Genomic DNA, 15197 nt, shown 5'->3' on the forward strand with positions numbered 1-15197 from the left:
TTGGGGCGAAGTGCCGGTCCTCTTCAGGGGTGCAGGGATCTCCAAGGGGCCCTCGAGGGAAGGGAAGGGGGGGTCCCTCGGTCTCACCTGCAGGGGCTGCTGTCCCTCTCGGCCCTCTGGGTCAGCAGTTTCGTGGCTCCTGGAGGGGCCCCCTGACCCCAGACTGGCGGGTCCATCTTGCTGGCAAGCAGGGAGCCCACTCAGCTCATAGCACTCCTGGATGTCTGAGGGGGGACAGACCGCAGGGCGCCTTGAGAGGCCAGCTCTGAAGACCCCCCTGCCCTGCCCCCTGGCAGAGGAGCCCCCTGGCAGAGCGTCCCGGGATGCCATTTAGGCAGGCTGCATCTCTGAGGGACACACGGTCCAGTTTCCCCGGAACTTTTGCAGAGCAGCAGCAGGCAAGCCCCGTGGCTGATGACCCCCCCATGCATCTTCTCCCTCCCCCAAGGCTGTTCCCAGAGGTTGCCACCCCTCCCTGCAGCCCCTCAGCAGAATCCAGGCAGGTGGTTCTCTAACAGGGTGGCTGAAGGGAGAACTGGCTCGGCCCTCCCTGCAGGGCTACAGGCTCAACCCCCTGGCTGATGGAGCCAGCAGGAGGAGCCAGGTGGGTCTCACCTGCTGAGCCAAAGAGCAGCTCTGCTCCGCAGGGAACCCCGAGCTTAGCCCGCAGGGGGAGCAAGGGGGCCCCCGGGAAGGCTCTCCAGCGCCCCCAGACTCTTCTTGGCTTCCTTCCTTCCTGTTGGGCTCCAGGCCTCCAAGTCAGAGGCCCCTCTGGCCCCGGAGGAAGCAGATGCCCAGAGGCTGCAGAATGCAGAGGCTGCCATCTCTGTGGGATGCAGTTCTGGGGGGCCTGAACATCACACCCACCCACCCACCCCCAAGCAGCGGCTCTGGTTTAAGGGGGCCTATGCCCAGGGGCACCCCCAGCAGGGGCACGGCCTGCGCGCTCGGCCGTCGCCAGCCCCCCTTACCCAGCAGGGCCTGGAAAAGCTCGCTCTGAAATACACGGACCACTTTCTCGACTGAGGCTCGCAGAGGCTGCTCCGCCGGGGACTGCAGAACCCCCTGATAGCGGGCCAGGATTGCCACAGCTCGTTGGGTGTCTGCAAGGCAAGAGCAAAGCTTGAGGGAAGTCTGGGGGGGCTGTATCCAGCAAGCGCCCCCCCCCCCTCCCCAGGACACACAGCCCCTCTTCGCCCAGGCAGGTTCCTGCAGCTGGCAGGGGACCAACAAATCCAGGATCCACATTCACACATTCAATCTAGGCAAGGAGGAGTCCAGAACCCGGAACTTTTTTGTCCCACGGAGAGAGCAGGCCTGCCAGCCCCAAAGAGCAGCTCTGGCGGTTCCGGAGGCCCCAGCTAGACGGGAGGTTTTTCTCAAGAGCACCGGTTCCCCGCATGGAAGAAGAAGAAGAAGAAGAAATCCCCTTTGGGGTGACCCCAAGTTCTCCCGGGGACTGAAGGCGCTGCCAGCTCAGCTGTGCCTTCTACAAGGGCAGCCTTGCGTTGTCTGAAAGGCTCCTGGCCCTCATCCTTGCCTCCCCCGCCCCCCGCAACCCTCTCCCCGCCTTTGATTCCGAGGAGGAGAAGGGCCAGGAAGAGTCCCAGGAGACGAGCCACCTCCAGGTCTCCCTGGCTAGCCCCCCAGCAAGGGCAGAGGAGCCCAGAATCTCTGCCCTCACCCACGGGGCCCTGCATGCTCTTCTACAAGACTCCCAGTAATCCGCCCTAAGCTGGGGGCTTCGTAAACGAGCCCCCCCTCCAACAATTCGGGGAAATAGCTAGCCAGCTGTCTTCCATTTCAGGGCTCAGAAGGCACCCAAGGCAGAAGGAAAAGGTAAGAAGCTTTCCAGAAGGAAGGTGCCACTCAGAAGGACTGAAGCACAACTTGCCTGCAGCCAAGAAGGTTCTAAGGCGGAGGGGGGGGCTTCCTCGTGGGGGGGGGTCTCACCTGGGAGGCCAAAGGCCTGCTGGAGACCCTCTAGCAGGGCAGCCTCGGAGGAGGGGACCGGAAAGGAGCAAAGAGCCCTGGCAGGTGGAGGTCCGCACGGGCGGCGTCTCCCGGGAGATGAGGTCGCCAGGAGCCCCTCAGGGGCGGCCCGGCGCTCCGACTCCCCACCCAGCCCCGCTCCCGAAGCTCCGGTTGCTGCCTGGAAAAGTTCAGCGCCTCCGGAACTCCTACTTGGAGGTCCCCGTCCCCTCTTGCCCCTCCCCGCCCGGAAAAGAGGGGGAAAGTTCCTGCACGGCCGGTCCGAGTCGCGGCCCCGGAAAGGCCGCTGCTTCTGGGCCCCTGCAACGGGGGCGGGGTTCTCAGCGGCCGAGAAGGTCCTTCCGAGCAGCCCCGGGTCGCGCTGGCCCCGCGGCTGGCGGCCACAGCGCCTTGGGCCCCCGCCGCCCCTTACCCTTGCGGCTGCTCATCGGTGCGGGCTTCGCGTCCGCGGGAGGAAGGCGGGGGCGGGCGGGGGACGCGGGCTGGGCCGGAGAAGGGCGGGAAGAGCGGTGGCGAAGGGGCCGCCTCCAACTTTCTGAGCGGGCGGACTGGCCGCTGGCCGACCGGGAAGCGGGTTCCAGGAGCTCGGCAGCCGCTCCGCCTCCCGGTCCTGCGGAATAGAAGCGCCGCACTCGGGCGACAACAGCCCCGCCGGGGATCTGACCCCAAAGCGGCCCGAAGCCCCGGAGGAGGCGACGCGCCGAGACCGCGCTCCCTCGGGCGAGCACCTGGGACCCCTCGGGAGGGTGGCCCAAACTTTTCCCTTGGGCGAGGTTGGCTTCCTGCAGGTCTCCCGGCTGCGGCTCCAGCCCCGCCCGCCCCCCGGAATCAACAGCTGCCTTGCCAGCATTCCTCACGTGTCTCGGCGCGGGCGGAGACGCGGGTTGGGGCTGTCCGTGAGAATGGAAGCTGCGTATCCGAAAGGCAGATCCCTGGCTTCCCGGGGCAGCGTGTTCATAGCTCAATATTGCATGAGACGCTCCGGTTTCGTCCCTTTGAAAGTTTTGAGTGGCAGATTTTTCTCCCTCTGGAACTCCTCGGCTGAACTTGGACTCAACTTTCGGGCCCTTGGCGGCTGAGACCCTGCGCCTGGCAGGAGCTGCTCTGGGAATTTCAGAGGACGCCCCCAACTGCTAGCTGCAACCAGTGAAAAGACGCCCTCCCCTCTCAAATGGAGACTCTTCAGTCACCCCAGCAAAAGAGGGGCGGTTACTTCCCGGGAAATAGTTCGGATGGGGGGTGAGATGCCTCCATCCCGGCGAGCAAGTCCCGTCTGTGGGCTCTTTGATGCCCCCCCTCCCCTCGCATTTCTCAGATATTGAGGTGAGCAGGCCTGAAACTCGGATGAAACAAGTTTGGGGGAGGGAGAAATCTCCCACCTGTAAGCTTGAGCAGTGACAACCTAGCCCAACCTACCCCCCCCCATCGCTCCAGTTCCCTCCAGTCTCATAAAAAGAAACTTTTTCTCTGCCCAGGGACTCCAAACCTGGCAATTGGACACCCCTGGGGACTTGGAACTTCCAGAATTCGCCAGCCAGCATTGTCCACAAGTCTTAAAATTCCCTGGTCCGGCACCAGGATGAGACCCTCGGGCCCCGTCTGCACTGTGGGAGGGAAATTGACGGGGGAGGGGGGAGGGAGAAGGGGGGCTTTGGAAGACTTGCAGGGCCTGGGAGAAGAGGGGCAGCCAGTTAGGCAGCCATTTAGACAGGTGGGGGAGGGAAGGACCCTGGTGGTTCTGTCAGTTAAACCGCTTTTCTGGCCTCTTGGAAAACACGCAGGAGCCGACCACCACCACCACCACGGGGGTTTGCCTGCCGTAAGCCCAGTACGATGTCCCAATGAAATGGGCTGCAGAGACAAGGAGGCGGCTTTGAAGAATCCAAGGAGGACTTAAGCCCCCAGTCCTGGGGATTGGAGGGAAGCCGCCTGGAGCTTCGCCTGGAGCTTCCCCAACAGGGGCTGACCTGAAAGCCAGTTCGGCCTCATCTGTGCAGGAGAGGAGGACGTGGCCTGGGACCCCGGCAGAAAGGCCCCTGCTGCCCATTGTGGGAGGCTGGCAAAGCCAAGCCAGACCTGTTTCAGAAGAGCCCAGAGGGCCCCTGGACGACCAGCCCACACTCAAGGCCTCTGCGGCTGCCAGGAAGGGTTGAGTCAGCAACCCATCCCCTCCCTGGGGAGACACAGCCGCCCCTTCCAGGCAGGAGCAGGAAGGAGTCACACGGGGCGGGGGGGGGCAGAAGAGGCTTCTCCTTCAGAGCCCCCCCCCCCATTGAACCACTCCAGAGTCCTACATTGACTGCACACCAACAGGCCAAGCCTTGGCGATGGGGGGCAGGGCAACTCACGGTGACCCAGTCAGGTGCTTTGGGGGCTACCGCTCCCCTGAAACTGAATTCCCCACCCCCAGTTAAAGAAGAAATCAGGCCAGGTTCTTTGTCAAACATTTATATTTATAGCAAAAATAGGCTTTTCTCTCTTCCCCACACAACGGTTTGTTCCCCCCACCCCCAAAACATTTACACAGTAAACAAGTCAGCTGCTGCCACATGTCCTGCACCAGCCCCCCCGCCTCCTTTGCCGGTTGCCCCCAAGCGGGACCCCGAGCAGCCCCAGGAGGGGGAATGCCAGGAGAAAAGCCCAGGAGGGCTGGGGATCCGCACAGTGGGGCTAGGAGGTGCAAGGGGCGGGGGGGGGGTCAGCCAAGGGCCACAGCATGGAAGGCAGCTGCGAGGGAGGGCAGCACATTTGCAAGGGGGTTGGATATGATAAGGGGGCAGGATAAGAGCCCTGCCTGGTGGGGGTGATCAAATTTGGCTTCCGAGGTCCATTTGGCTGAAAAGTAGAGGGGGCTTCCTAGAAGAATGCTAGGGACCCTTCCTTGCTGTTGCCCCCCCGCAAGATGAGGCCAGTGGAAAGTGCCCCTCTTCTCCCTCCAGAAGCCCCAGTCCAAGCGGGCAGAGCCCCTTCCCAGCCCTCCATGGGCAGTAGGGATGGCACAAGACAAGGGAGCCCCTCCCCCAATACTGTCACGGAGACTCAACATCGTCGCTGGAGTTGACTGGGGAAGAGAGAGGAACGATGTCCTTCCCCTGCTTCAAGTGCGTAGAGGCCACGTCCCGGTGGCTCCCTTCTGTCCACGCGGCTCGTGGCCTGTAGAGGAGCAGCAGCAGAGCCCACTGCCCGCCAGCCCTGGGGCTCCTGCGGGGAGGCCAGTTCTTCGCCCGGAGGGAAAGGAGATGGCACCAAGTAAACACGGGGAGGGGCCCCTGCCAGAGCACAGGAGTCTGAGAGTCCAGGTGGCCCCGGGGCCTAGGAGACCATGTAGTGCGTGATGGCACGGAGGGCGTAGAGCAGCTCTGCCTGCAGCCGGGCCTCCAGGATCAGCAGATTCACGTGGACCTGCGGGGGGCAAAGAGGAGCCTCGACCCCAGCTCAAGACGCCTGAGGCCCTCCCCACCCGAGGGCCCGGCCCGGGAAGCAGCAGCTCCAGAATCCCACCAGGACTGGCTGGAGTGAAAGACGGGAAGGGGAGCCCCCAGCACAGAGTTGGCGCCGGGGGTGGAGCAGAATGTAGGTCGGAGCTGCTTTAACAATGAAAAGGCCCAAATCCGTCCAGGTGGGGCTGCTACTGGACCCAGTGCCCAGAAGGACGACAGCCCAGCAGCCTCAGCCCGAAGTAGCCCCGGGGAGTCTCCCGGCCCAGGCCAGGTCCAGTTCCAAGCCATCCATGCTGCCGACAGAGGATCCACCTGTTTCGTCTGCGGGGGAGGGCAGGTTCCAGCCGGGGCCAGGATTCCCCCTCCCCCTCTGCTCCACACGCACAACCCACCTTTTCACTGTGCTTGAACTGCTTCCAGAAGCGCTCAAACACCTGGGGATCCATCTTCTCCGGGGAGCAAGTCACAGTTTTGATATACAGCTTGAGGATCCGTTCCAGGAGATGGTTGACCTCGGCATAGTCGTAATCATCGTACCTGGAGGTGGGGAGGGATTCAAGGCCCTGGATTCAGCCCCAGAGGAGACCCCTCCCCCTTCGCCTTGAGCCAGGCTGGTGGGCAGGAGGTCCTGGCACAGCCGGGATTCTCGGGCCAAGGCTTGGAAGGGGATAGCAAAACCTTCCCAGGGAGGGAATTGGGTCCAAGTCCCCCGTCGCCTCCAGGGAGCGACCCAACGGCCCATCGCCTAAACCCGCCTCCCTCCCTTCCTCCCCGGGCTCTGGGAATGACAGGGAGCTTCGGCCCTGCAGGAGGCGCCAAGAAGGGGGGAGGAGCACCTGATGCCGAACATGCAGTGGACGTAGTTCCAGACGGCCCGCTTGAAGGTGGCCTCCTCGCAGCCCTGCCGCTTGGCCATCGAGCAGCTGTGAAGACCGTCCACCTTCCGGAACTTTTCGTCCAGCAGGTGCCCAATGTCGGAGTACAAGCGATTCACCAGCGAGAAGCCGTGGTCTTCCCAGGAGTAATCCTGCCGGGATCAGAAAGAGGGTGGCTGGGTGAGGGGATGCCAAAGGGGGCCGGATCCACAGCCTCCCAGGCCAGGGGCAGGCAGGCAGGCCAGCCGAGACCCCGGGCACTGCCAGGCTCTACCCACCTGGACACGGAAGATCTGGGGCTGCCCCTCGTGGCACTGGGCAAACTCCTGGTAGCCGAAGCTGGGGTCCAGGACGTAGCAGGAAAGGTCTGCGGCCCCCAAGAATTCCCCGTTGAAGCCTAGAAGACGGAGCCACTCAGCCAGGGGAGGGAGGGAGGGAGGGAGGGGGGCCTGTCCGCAAGCAGGTGAGCCCCAGCTGCTCTCAGGGCCCCCCGCCTGGCCATCAGCGCCGGGACTCCCAACCTGGTCAGGGGCCCCAGGATGCTCTGGACAAGGCCCTCCACAGCCCCTCCTCCAGGGAGGCTGGCAGGTGGCCTTACCTTCTTCCCGCTGGGCAGGCAGCCTCAGCTCCTCCCGGGCCTCACTGCCCGCCTGCAGCCGGTGGATGCGCTCCCGAAGCGACTCGAGCTCCACGCAGGAATCCAAGGACTGCAGAGGGGGAGGAATGCGACTGAGGGCTCCTTCCCTGGGTCTCTTAAGGGGACCCGCCCCCCGTGCCCTGCAACTGGGGCCTGGTACCCCCCCCATGCCCCCCAGCCCCCAAGAAGCCGAAGCACGCACCCGCTTGCGGTTCAGGTGCAGCAGCTCCTGGCTGCAGCCGTTGCCCACATCACAAAAGCAGACGCTCCCGGGAGGCCCAGCTTGAGGGGGCCCCATCCCTCCTCCGGCCCCGGCCCCTGCTCACAGCCACAGCCGAAAGCAAAGCTGGCCAGGGCGTGGCAGTGGGCCAGCAGCACCACGGCGTGGACCAGCTCGGCCAGCGACCAGCTCTGCTCACTGATCTTCAGCAGCTTCTGGGGGGGGGGACGAAAGGAGGCAGGCTGTGACTCCCCCCCATCAGGCCCGCTCCAAGGCGCAAGCGGCCCCAAGCGGCAGGGCCCCAGCCGGAGCGCCAGCTGCCAAAGAGGCTCTTCCTGGGGGAACCAACCGATCGGAAGCCCCCCCAGGCCCAAGGAAGACCCTCAACTGCATCTCCTGATGGGAGCCAGGAGCTCCTGCTTGTGGGGGAGGGGGGGAGGGGGGCTTCCGGTGGGAGGGAAACCAAGCGGGCAGAAACTCTGTAGCTGCAGCTCCACCTTTCATGCCTCACTTACTCCGCAGGCTGTTTCTGATGGGGGCGGGAACCTGTTCAGGCAGCCTAAAGCATGAGCCCCTTGGGGTGGAGGGCTTTGAGGCCTGGGAGGGGGTCCTTCGTATGCTGCTCCCTCCCACCAGCTACCCCATGGGGCGAGCCCAGAGGTCCCAGCAGCATCCACCCTGCCCTCTCCCCCCCCACCCCGATCTGGCCTTGTACCTCAATGTGCTCCTTGCAGACCAGCCAGGGCCGGTGGGCCAAGACCTTGTTGATCTCACTGAGCCGGCGGAGTTTGGGGGGGATGCAGTCTAGCCCCCTCAGCCACAGGGGGTCTCCGCCCACCCGCAGGAACTGCAGCACATGAAGGTTCACCAGGTAAAGACATCGATGCCGGGCAGCTGCCTGCAAGAGGCACGGGGGGGGGGTGCTCAGACCAGTGGGGAAGACCCCTGCCTGCTCCTGGCCTTGGGAGTCAGAAGCCCACCCAGTGCCCCCAACCCAGACAATTGGTCCCCCTCCTCCTGATCCCTGCCTGGCATAGTCTCCACCAGACACACACACCCCTTCTGCTTTTGTGGTGGTGGTGGGGAGACTCTTCCTGGGTCCCTCAGGGGATCAGGACCGCTGCTCTCCCCCCTTGAGAAGGACTGCCAAGGGCCACATCATCTCACAAGGCAGCTGCAGCTCCCAAGCAGCCCGTGATCCCTTTGGAGTGGCAAGGGGCTCCTGAGTGGGGAGGGCGAGGCGGGGCTCAGCAGTGAAGCAAGCAAGCAGGCAACCACACCCTCCCCAAGCCGAGCAGGCCCTGGCAGTGCCAAAAGCAGCCGCTCTCCAGGATGGGCCCCCGCGGCCCTTCAGCTGGGCAGGGCTCCCTCTCACCATGATGGCGATGAAGTGGCGGCAGTCGAAGGGCAGCGGCCCGTCCATGTGCAGCAGGTAATGTTGCATGCAGAGGAAGCTGTCCAGGTAGTGAGGGTGGTAGCCCATCTGCTGGGCGATGGCTTCAATCCGACCCCTGCTGGCCAAGGCCTTCACAAAGAGCAGCTGGGGAGGCCTCTCCTTGTCTCCGGTGCTCATCTTGGCCATCTGGGCGGGAAGAGCACAGACTGTGGGCCACACCGGACATTGTGCCATCAGCGGGGGTGGGGGGTGGGTGGCTAGGAAAAGAGCCAACTCTCTGCACAGTGCCCCCCCCTCCTTGAGCACCAAAAGCACCTGAGGCCGCCCAAGGGCACGGAAGAAACACCTGGCTGCGCCTTCCTGCTCAAGGTGTATTTTTGGCCAGAAGATCATGGGGGGGGGTCACATCTGGGGCCAAGGGAAAGCAGGGACTGCAACCGGCACACGTCGGGCATTGCAGGGAGTTCTTACGCCTGCTTGGGTGGGAGACAGGCAGCCCTGCACCCAGGTAGGTCAGCCTCCATCAGCCGAGGTGAATTTCACTAGTTCTGCTCTCTGCCCTCTTTGCACGATGGAAGCTTCTCCCTGCCCTGCCTTCGAAAAAAAGCCCCCCCCCCCCAAATGGGGGTTTGTTTAAAAGCCCCCCCCCTTAAGACAGGCCCAGACCAAAATGCGGCTGGGCCTTCAACGTCTCCTTTCTCAAGCCTGCAGCCGGCTCCCCTTCCCCAGGTGGGCAGTTGGGGAGGGCTTGGCAGCCCCCTCCTCTCCCCTGGCCAGCCTCTTCCCCGCCACGGAAGTAGGGGGGCTCCTGGGGGCAGAAGTGGCCCCTGGCAGGAGGGAGCAGCTCAGGGAAGGCAAGGGGGCTCTAGGCTCCACATCCCCCATCTTTCTACCGTGTTTCTCATATAATAAGTCCGGGTCTTATTTTTTTTTGAGCCCTGAAAAAATGGCTGGGCCGTCTTTTCGGGGGTGACTTAATTCCCCCCCTTGCATCTTTGGGTGGGCGGGTGGCGACGGCTTGGATGTTGACCTCGGCGTTGGTGGGGCACTTCGTATTGGGGTCAACGCAGGCAGCACCAAATCTAGGTGTGCAACAAAAATACTTCCTAATGGCAAGCCCCCCCACCATTCCCCCCCCCCCATTTTGCATGTTTTAATATAGGCCTTAATTTGGGGGGAGGGGCTTAATTTCATTTCATGCCTATAAAACATGCTGGGACTTCCTCTTGGGGGAGGCCATATTGTTGGAGAAACAGGGTAGCAAAGGAATCCCTGCCCAAGAAAACAGCCAGCCTGCCCCAGGCCCAGCCTGACCTCCAGGGTGGCCTCATCCAGGAGGCATCCAGGAACACCCAAAGATGCGGGGACCCTCCCAGGGCCCAACCGGATGGGGGGAGGAAATTCCTCCCCCTGCCAACCCAGCTGCCTTTCCAGGAAGACCCCAGAGCTGGAATTAAAGCAGCCTCAGGAAAAGGGAGGGGGAGCCCCGGGATGCGTCCCTCCCCAGAGCTGAGGAGCTCCACCAGACCTGCCAAGGGACCTGGCCGGCCTCAGAACTGGGGGTCTCTCTGCGAAAACAAAGGAGCTCAGGGGAAGCCCATTTCCAGGCCCCCTCCCCAAGCAAAAGTGCCTGCCTGAAGGCAAAGAAACAAGGGGGCTCCACCATTGACAAGCCCCCTGCCCCCCCAAGGAAATCTCCGGGGGCTCCTAAGGAGCCCCTCTCCTCCATTCAGGACGGGGCGCCCAGAAATGTTGGAAAGGGGCCCAGAGAGGTGGGGGGCAGAGCCAGCTTTCCTACCCACCTCCAGAACCGGTGCTGTTCGGTATCAAGGGGGGATGAAGCCCAGAGCCGCATCCCCGAGCCGGGGAGGCAGACCGAGTCAGACAAAGAAACGGTCCCGGGGCCCGCGAGGCAGCCGCAAGTGGCCCAACGCCCGGGGGGGCAGGGGACCGCTTTGGCCGGAGCAGCCCAGCGGCCAGGAAAGAGACGGGACCCCCGCCCCAAAGAGGAAGCCGCGCCCTCCGCCCGCCTGACCGGGCACCACGGGAAGAACACGCCCCCTGCCCACGGAGCGGCGGCGGCCACAGCGGGACCGGTCCGGTCCCCTCCCCCCGCGCGGTCCCGGTCCATTGTCTCCCCGGCCGGTCCCAGATGCGGCAGCCGGCGAGCCGCAGCGCCCCCTGCCGGGGCGACCGCCGAACCGCAGGAGGAGAAGCAGAAAAACAAGTTTGATTGGCAGCGCGGGGCGGCGGGGGGCAGGTCGGTCCAGCGGCGGTTCGGGCTGGGGGCGCCGCCATCCCCGCCTCCGCCGCCCGGGGATGCAGGACGGCGCGGGGCCGGGGCGAGGGAGGGAGAGACGGGCGAGGCTGCCTCCGCCGCCGCGGGCACCGATCGCCTCGGCCCACCCCGGCCGGAGCCCCCGGGCGCTGCGGGGCTGCCGCGGAGGGGCCGCGGGGGGCACCGGCGGCGCGGGAGGGGCTCCGCTGCAGGGGCAGCCCGGGGGCCCCGCTGGGCTCCGGCTCCCTTACCTGCAGCCTCTGGCACGGCTTCCCGCGCGGGGGCTCCGCGCTCGGGGGCACAGGATCATTTTCGCCGCCGCCGCCGCCGCCGAGGGAAGGCTGGAGGCGCGGGCAGCCCAGCCGGAGTCGGGGCGCGAGGGGGCGTGCCCACCACCCGGCCCCGTTCGTACGCCGCAGCGGGGCGGGGCGGCCCGGCCGGCCGGCCAATCGCGGGCGTAGGGAGGGCCCGGAGGGCGGTGGACATGTGGGGCCGAGTGGAAAATTCCCTGTCCGTCAAGCGCCGGCCCCGCCCCTGAGAGCAAAGGGGCGGGGCCACTGATCCAGCGTGGTGTCCCTTGACAGCTCTTAAAGGAGCCGCGTCCTGTTTTCGCGCGGAGGTCGGTCCGGCTGAGGGAAGGTTCGAACGGAGCCCCGCATAAGTTCGCAGGAAACTCCGGGGCTTCTTTAGTCTCGTTTCCCTCCGAGGCCGGGCGTGGAGCCTCCGCTTTCTTACGGTTGCAGCGTAAATGGCAACGTGAATCATGCCCAGCCGGCTGGTTAAGGCAACCTCACCATGGCAGTCGAAGCCCCCCCCCCCCATTCTGGGCTTCAGTCTGGGAAGCGATTCTAAACATCCATTCGCTATTTATTTGAAGCGCCCGGTTCGTTTATGGGGGTCCCTGCAAGCCAGGCTGCACCGAGACATCGAGGCCAACCCAGGATCTGCTTGTGCCCAGCCCAGGTTTGCCCAAAAACAGTGGCTGGCCAGCCCCATGGCTCCTGGTGCAAAGCAGGGCACCCCAATGCACGTCTCTTTTCACACGCGCACACCCCCTGCAGTTCCTTAAAAACTTCTGTGGCTGTGCAAGAAGATGAGCACAAGGATTAAGGCAGCTTCCAGAGCAGTGAATAGAGCGGGGGACCCCTAAGCCCCCCCAGGACCACTCCAAGCTCTTTGGCTAAGCAAAGAGAGCTCCAGCGTTCGAAGGCTAGTTTCCATTTCTTAAAATGTACCTCCGAGGGTTCTTCCTGCCCTCTGGGGTGCCCTCTTCCACCTCTACTTTTCCTAGCCATTGACTTCCAGGCCTGGGATCAGGTAGGTGAGAGGCAAACGCCCCTGGGGTGCCCCTCTGGCTGTGCCAAGTGTCAAGGGGCTACCCAGAGCTCATCACTCCTAGCTGTAGAGGCTGGGGCCGGTCCAGGAGGTCCCCTTGGTCCTCTGCAGCAGTGCCAAAGCAGCCGGGCAAGGCAAGGAGCCAGCCGCCTGCCAATGTCCACCTTGCCCCCCGCGCTGTTTCTGGAGCCGGGCTGGCAAATCCCGTTTCTGCTGCAGCTTCTTTTCCGAGCCTCCAATCAGGAGCGTCCCTGGTGACATCAGCCTTGAAAGGACACCATCATCATCACTCGTCCCGAATGTGAAACAGACCGGCAGACAATGCAGCCAGGAGCAATGCCGGCTCGTCCGCAGGGCCTCGGCTTCCGAGGGAAGATGGAAAGGGGGCTGGGGGGCTCAGAGACACTTTTATTGGGGCACCAAGTCACCCCCGTTGGTGCTCAGTAGAGGGGCTGCTGGAGGGGCAGCGGCTGGAGCTCTCCCGGGGGTCTCTTTCCAGGGTCAACGGTGCTTTTCCTTCTCCTTCCGGATGGCCTCCAGTCTCGCCTTGGTGGCGGCAGCCGTTTTGCGTGGCAAGCCCTCCTCGTCCAGACCGCTGGCAATGCTCCCTCCGGACTTCCCGGGGCCTTTTCCCTGGAGGGGGGGGCAGCACAGATCACGGGGGCTCCGGGTTAGGAGGAGGGCAGGGGGGAGCACCCCCTGCCCAGGCAATGGGGGCAGTGTGGTGCCCAGAGCTGTCCTGCCGCTCAGGAGGCCCTGCCCCATTTCAGGCAAGCCCTTGTCCAAGCAGAGCAGAGGGAGGAAGGCAGAGTCCTGGACGCACAGGGTCTGGCTGAGAGCAAGAGGGGAGCCTTACCACCACCTGGTTGGCCATGTAGGACAGGAGCGCTTCCATGGTTGGGGGCTTCTTCCCATCCTGGTTCTTGAGCATCTTCAGGCGGCTCTTCTCCAGGTACTCACACTGGTTGCGAAGGGAATCTAAGGGGGAGGAGAGGCGTGCAGTGGTTCTGCCTGGGGAGGTGGAGGTGGCCATTGAATCAGCTGCTTAGTAGAAACAGAAACTCCCAGGTCATTCTGATCCCCCCCCCAATTCAGGGGGGCTGAAGGAGGCAAAGAGGGGGTGGCATGCCCCCCCCCAGTCCAAGGTCTCTCTCTGAAGCCTCACAGATGCCCCTTGGATCCAGAGCTGTTTGCCAACATCCTGCCACCTCTTCCCCCCTTCTGGCAACCCCATACCAGCCACATTGCCCCTCCTTCATTGGATGCCAATGTCAGGGGTGGCAGCAGTGCCTCTCCTTCATTGGTGGGGGGAGATCTGGCAGGCTCGTGTTGGTGAGACCACCCCCTTCTTCCCCACCTGGCACCTCTCCCCAGTTCTGCCCACCCTCCACCCACTTCCAATGGTGCCACTTTGCAAGGAAAAGGCCTGCCAAGGTTCCCTACCCAGCAAATCCTGCGGGGGAGACTTGATGAGAGGGTGGAAGGCCCGGTAGCTGTGCTCATTCTTGGTCCCTGCAGTGAAGGAGAAGAGAAGCCCACCTCGGTGGCTGCGACCCTGGCAAAGCTCTGGGGGGTGAGTGGCAGGTGCCTTGGCCTGCAAAGATGCCAGGGCACAAGGGATATAATGTCCAACACTCAGATGATGCAAGTTGCAGTCGGCCATGGTCCTAACACCAGCCCACCCAACTGCGGCATAAAGCATCGGGCCCAGTCCCCAATTGACGGCCTACCAACCAGGGAAGGAAGGAGGCCTCCCCCTCCTCAGTGGAAACCAACCTCCTTGTACATGTGTTGTAGTCTGACAATAAACCCTGAGGCAGCCAGTGGGTGGAAGGTTGCACCCAGGTGGTTGCTCAAGTCAAGGCAAGAGCGGAGGAGACCCCAGGAAGAGCTGCAGGGCTGGGGCGCTAGGGTGGGTGCTCCCTGAACCCCCCACCCACCCACCTGTGGCGCCACGCTCCACTTTGCAAACGTAGTAGGTTCCCCGTGCAGTGAGGAACTTGCTGGCATTGTCTTCTGGGAACTTGACCAGGAAAATCAGCTTCAGGGTCCCATTCTCCTCGCAGAGGTCAATGGAGTCTGAGAAGGAACTGCGGAAGTTGGGAAGCAGGATTCCCCCCTGCCACAAGAACGAAGGGCCTTGCCCCCCCCCCACTCCTTCGACCCTTCAGGGCTTCAGCTTGGCCGGAGAAGGGCCACCCCCCTCGCCCCCCCTCTCCAGGTTCCCCTGATCGTTTTGCCTGTCCGGAGGGAGGAGGCCACGCAGCCCCTCCGTTTGTGGGTTGGTTCAGGTGTTGGATTCAGGAGTCAACTGATGAGCCTGAAGAACCTGGGCCCAGGGGAGCAGCCAGAAGGGTCTACGGATTGTGAATTATGGGTGTTCTGCCGTGTTTTGTTCTCATCACTGATGCATTCTTCAGTCGTTTTTAACGTGAGCTGCCCAAATTGAGCGAGCAAGATCGAGGTTGTGTACATGGAGGCAGGAGAGCCTTCCCCTGACCACTATCCACAGCTCAACACTCTTGTTCTAGCAGGCCCAAAGCCCTGTCGCCTCCTCCCCCGCCTCAAAGCCTGCACCCTTATGCAAAAGCTACGGGCCTCCCTCCCTCCGTGTCTTCCCAATTGGTGGTGGAGACCCCTGTCCTTCCAGGCAAGGAGCCGATGCCCCGAGACAATCGCCACGCATGAGATTCCTTCCAGTGTCCCTGAACTGCACCTGGTGGAGTCAAGTTGCAGTCCAGCAGCCACTAAACCTGGCCACCAGCCACGCTCCCTCCGCACCCGCTTCCTTGCCAGCCTCTCAAGGATGGAGGCATTCTCAGCCCTGGGGAGCCCAGGTCCTTCTCACCTGTCCTGTGCAATCCCACCTTATCACGCAGGTAGTGGGTTAGAAGCAAAACGGAGCAATTGATGTTGGCCAAGAATTGCCGGTTGTCTGAAAGGAGAGGAGCCATGGTCACCGCTGCAGAAGGGTGACTTCTGCTCTCCTGTCCTGTCTGGCCTGGGGAGCGTCAACAGCTCTGG

The 15197-nt window shown here is 63.5% G+C and overlaps 3 protein-coding genes across 3 annotated transcripts in view; all 3 read right to left on the minus strand.

Annotated features, from left to right (window-relative positions):
* LOC113423097 (disks large homolog 3) overlaps positions 1–2781 on the minus strand; it is a 38103-nt gene extending 35322 nt beyond the window's left edge. The window contains exons 1-3 of the mRNA XM_026684346.2: positions 2405–2781; positions 972–1103; positions 88–224 (exon numbers count right to left, since the gene is read on the minus strand). Of these exons, the coding sequence (XP_026540131.2) occupies positions 88–224; positions 972–1103; positions 2405–2420 (285 nt within the window). The 5' untranslated portion in view covers positions 2421–2781. The remainder of the gene's footprint in view (positions 1–87; positions 225–971; positions 1104–2404) is intronic.
* A 1643-nt stretch (positions 2782–4424) lies between these two features.
* On the minus strand, positions 4425–12434 carry LOC113423067 (sestrin-3-like). Its single transcript, XM_087972347.1, is given in 11 exon segments — positions 4425–5394; positions 5825–5969; positions 6269–6459; positions 6586–6704; positions 6906–7014; positions 7147–7220; positions 7223–7379; positions 7880–8062; positions 8540–8746; positions 11090–11346; positions 12338–12434. Coding segments are annotated over 11 exon segments (1629 nt in total). The 3' UTR covers positions 4425–5304.
* A 131-nt stretch (positions 12435–12565) lies between these two features.
* C10HXorf65 (chromosome 10 CXorf65 homolog) lies at positions 12566–15127 on the minus strand. The gene is made up of 5 exons (XM_087972348.1): positions 15041–15127; positions 14118–14292; positions 13617–13685; positions 13030–13151; positions 12566–12806 (listed from the first exon to the last, which is right to left on the minus strand). Exons 1-5 carry the CDS (start codon positions 15125–15127, stop codon positions 12675–12677), a joined length of 585 nt encoding a protein of 194 aa, XP_087828474.1. The 3' UTR covers positions 12566–12674.
* Positions 15128–15197: the final 70 nt, after the last annotated feature.

This window comes from Notechis scutatus, chromosome 10, assembly GCF_049901735.1.
Source record: "Notechis scutatus isolate UNSWTSFEM ecotype Mainland chromosome 10, rNotScu1.2, whole genome shotgun sequence".
Taxonomy (NCBI): domain Eukaryota; kingdom Metazoa; phylum Chordata; class Lepidosauria; order Squamata; family Elapidae; genus Notechis; species Notechis scutatus.

Bases quoted from the DNA above. Each gene is read 5' to 3' on its own strand.
- C10HXorf65 (XM_087972348.1), bottom strand. From the start codon at position 15,127: ATGGCTCCTCTCCTTTCAGACAACCGGCAATTCTTGGCCAACATCAAT. The intron at 14,293-15,040 runs GTGGGATTGCAC...TTCTTGTGGCAG, and splicing joins CCCACTACCTGCGTGATAAG to GGGGGAATCCTGCTTCCCAA. The intron at 13,152-13,616 runs GTAGGGAACCTT...CCTCCCCCTTAG, and splicing joins TCCCCCGCAGGATTTGCTGG to ATTCCCTTCGCAACCAGTGT.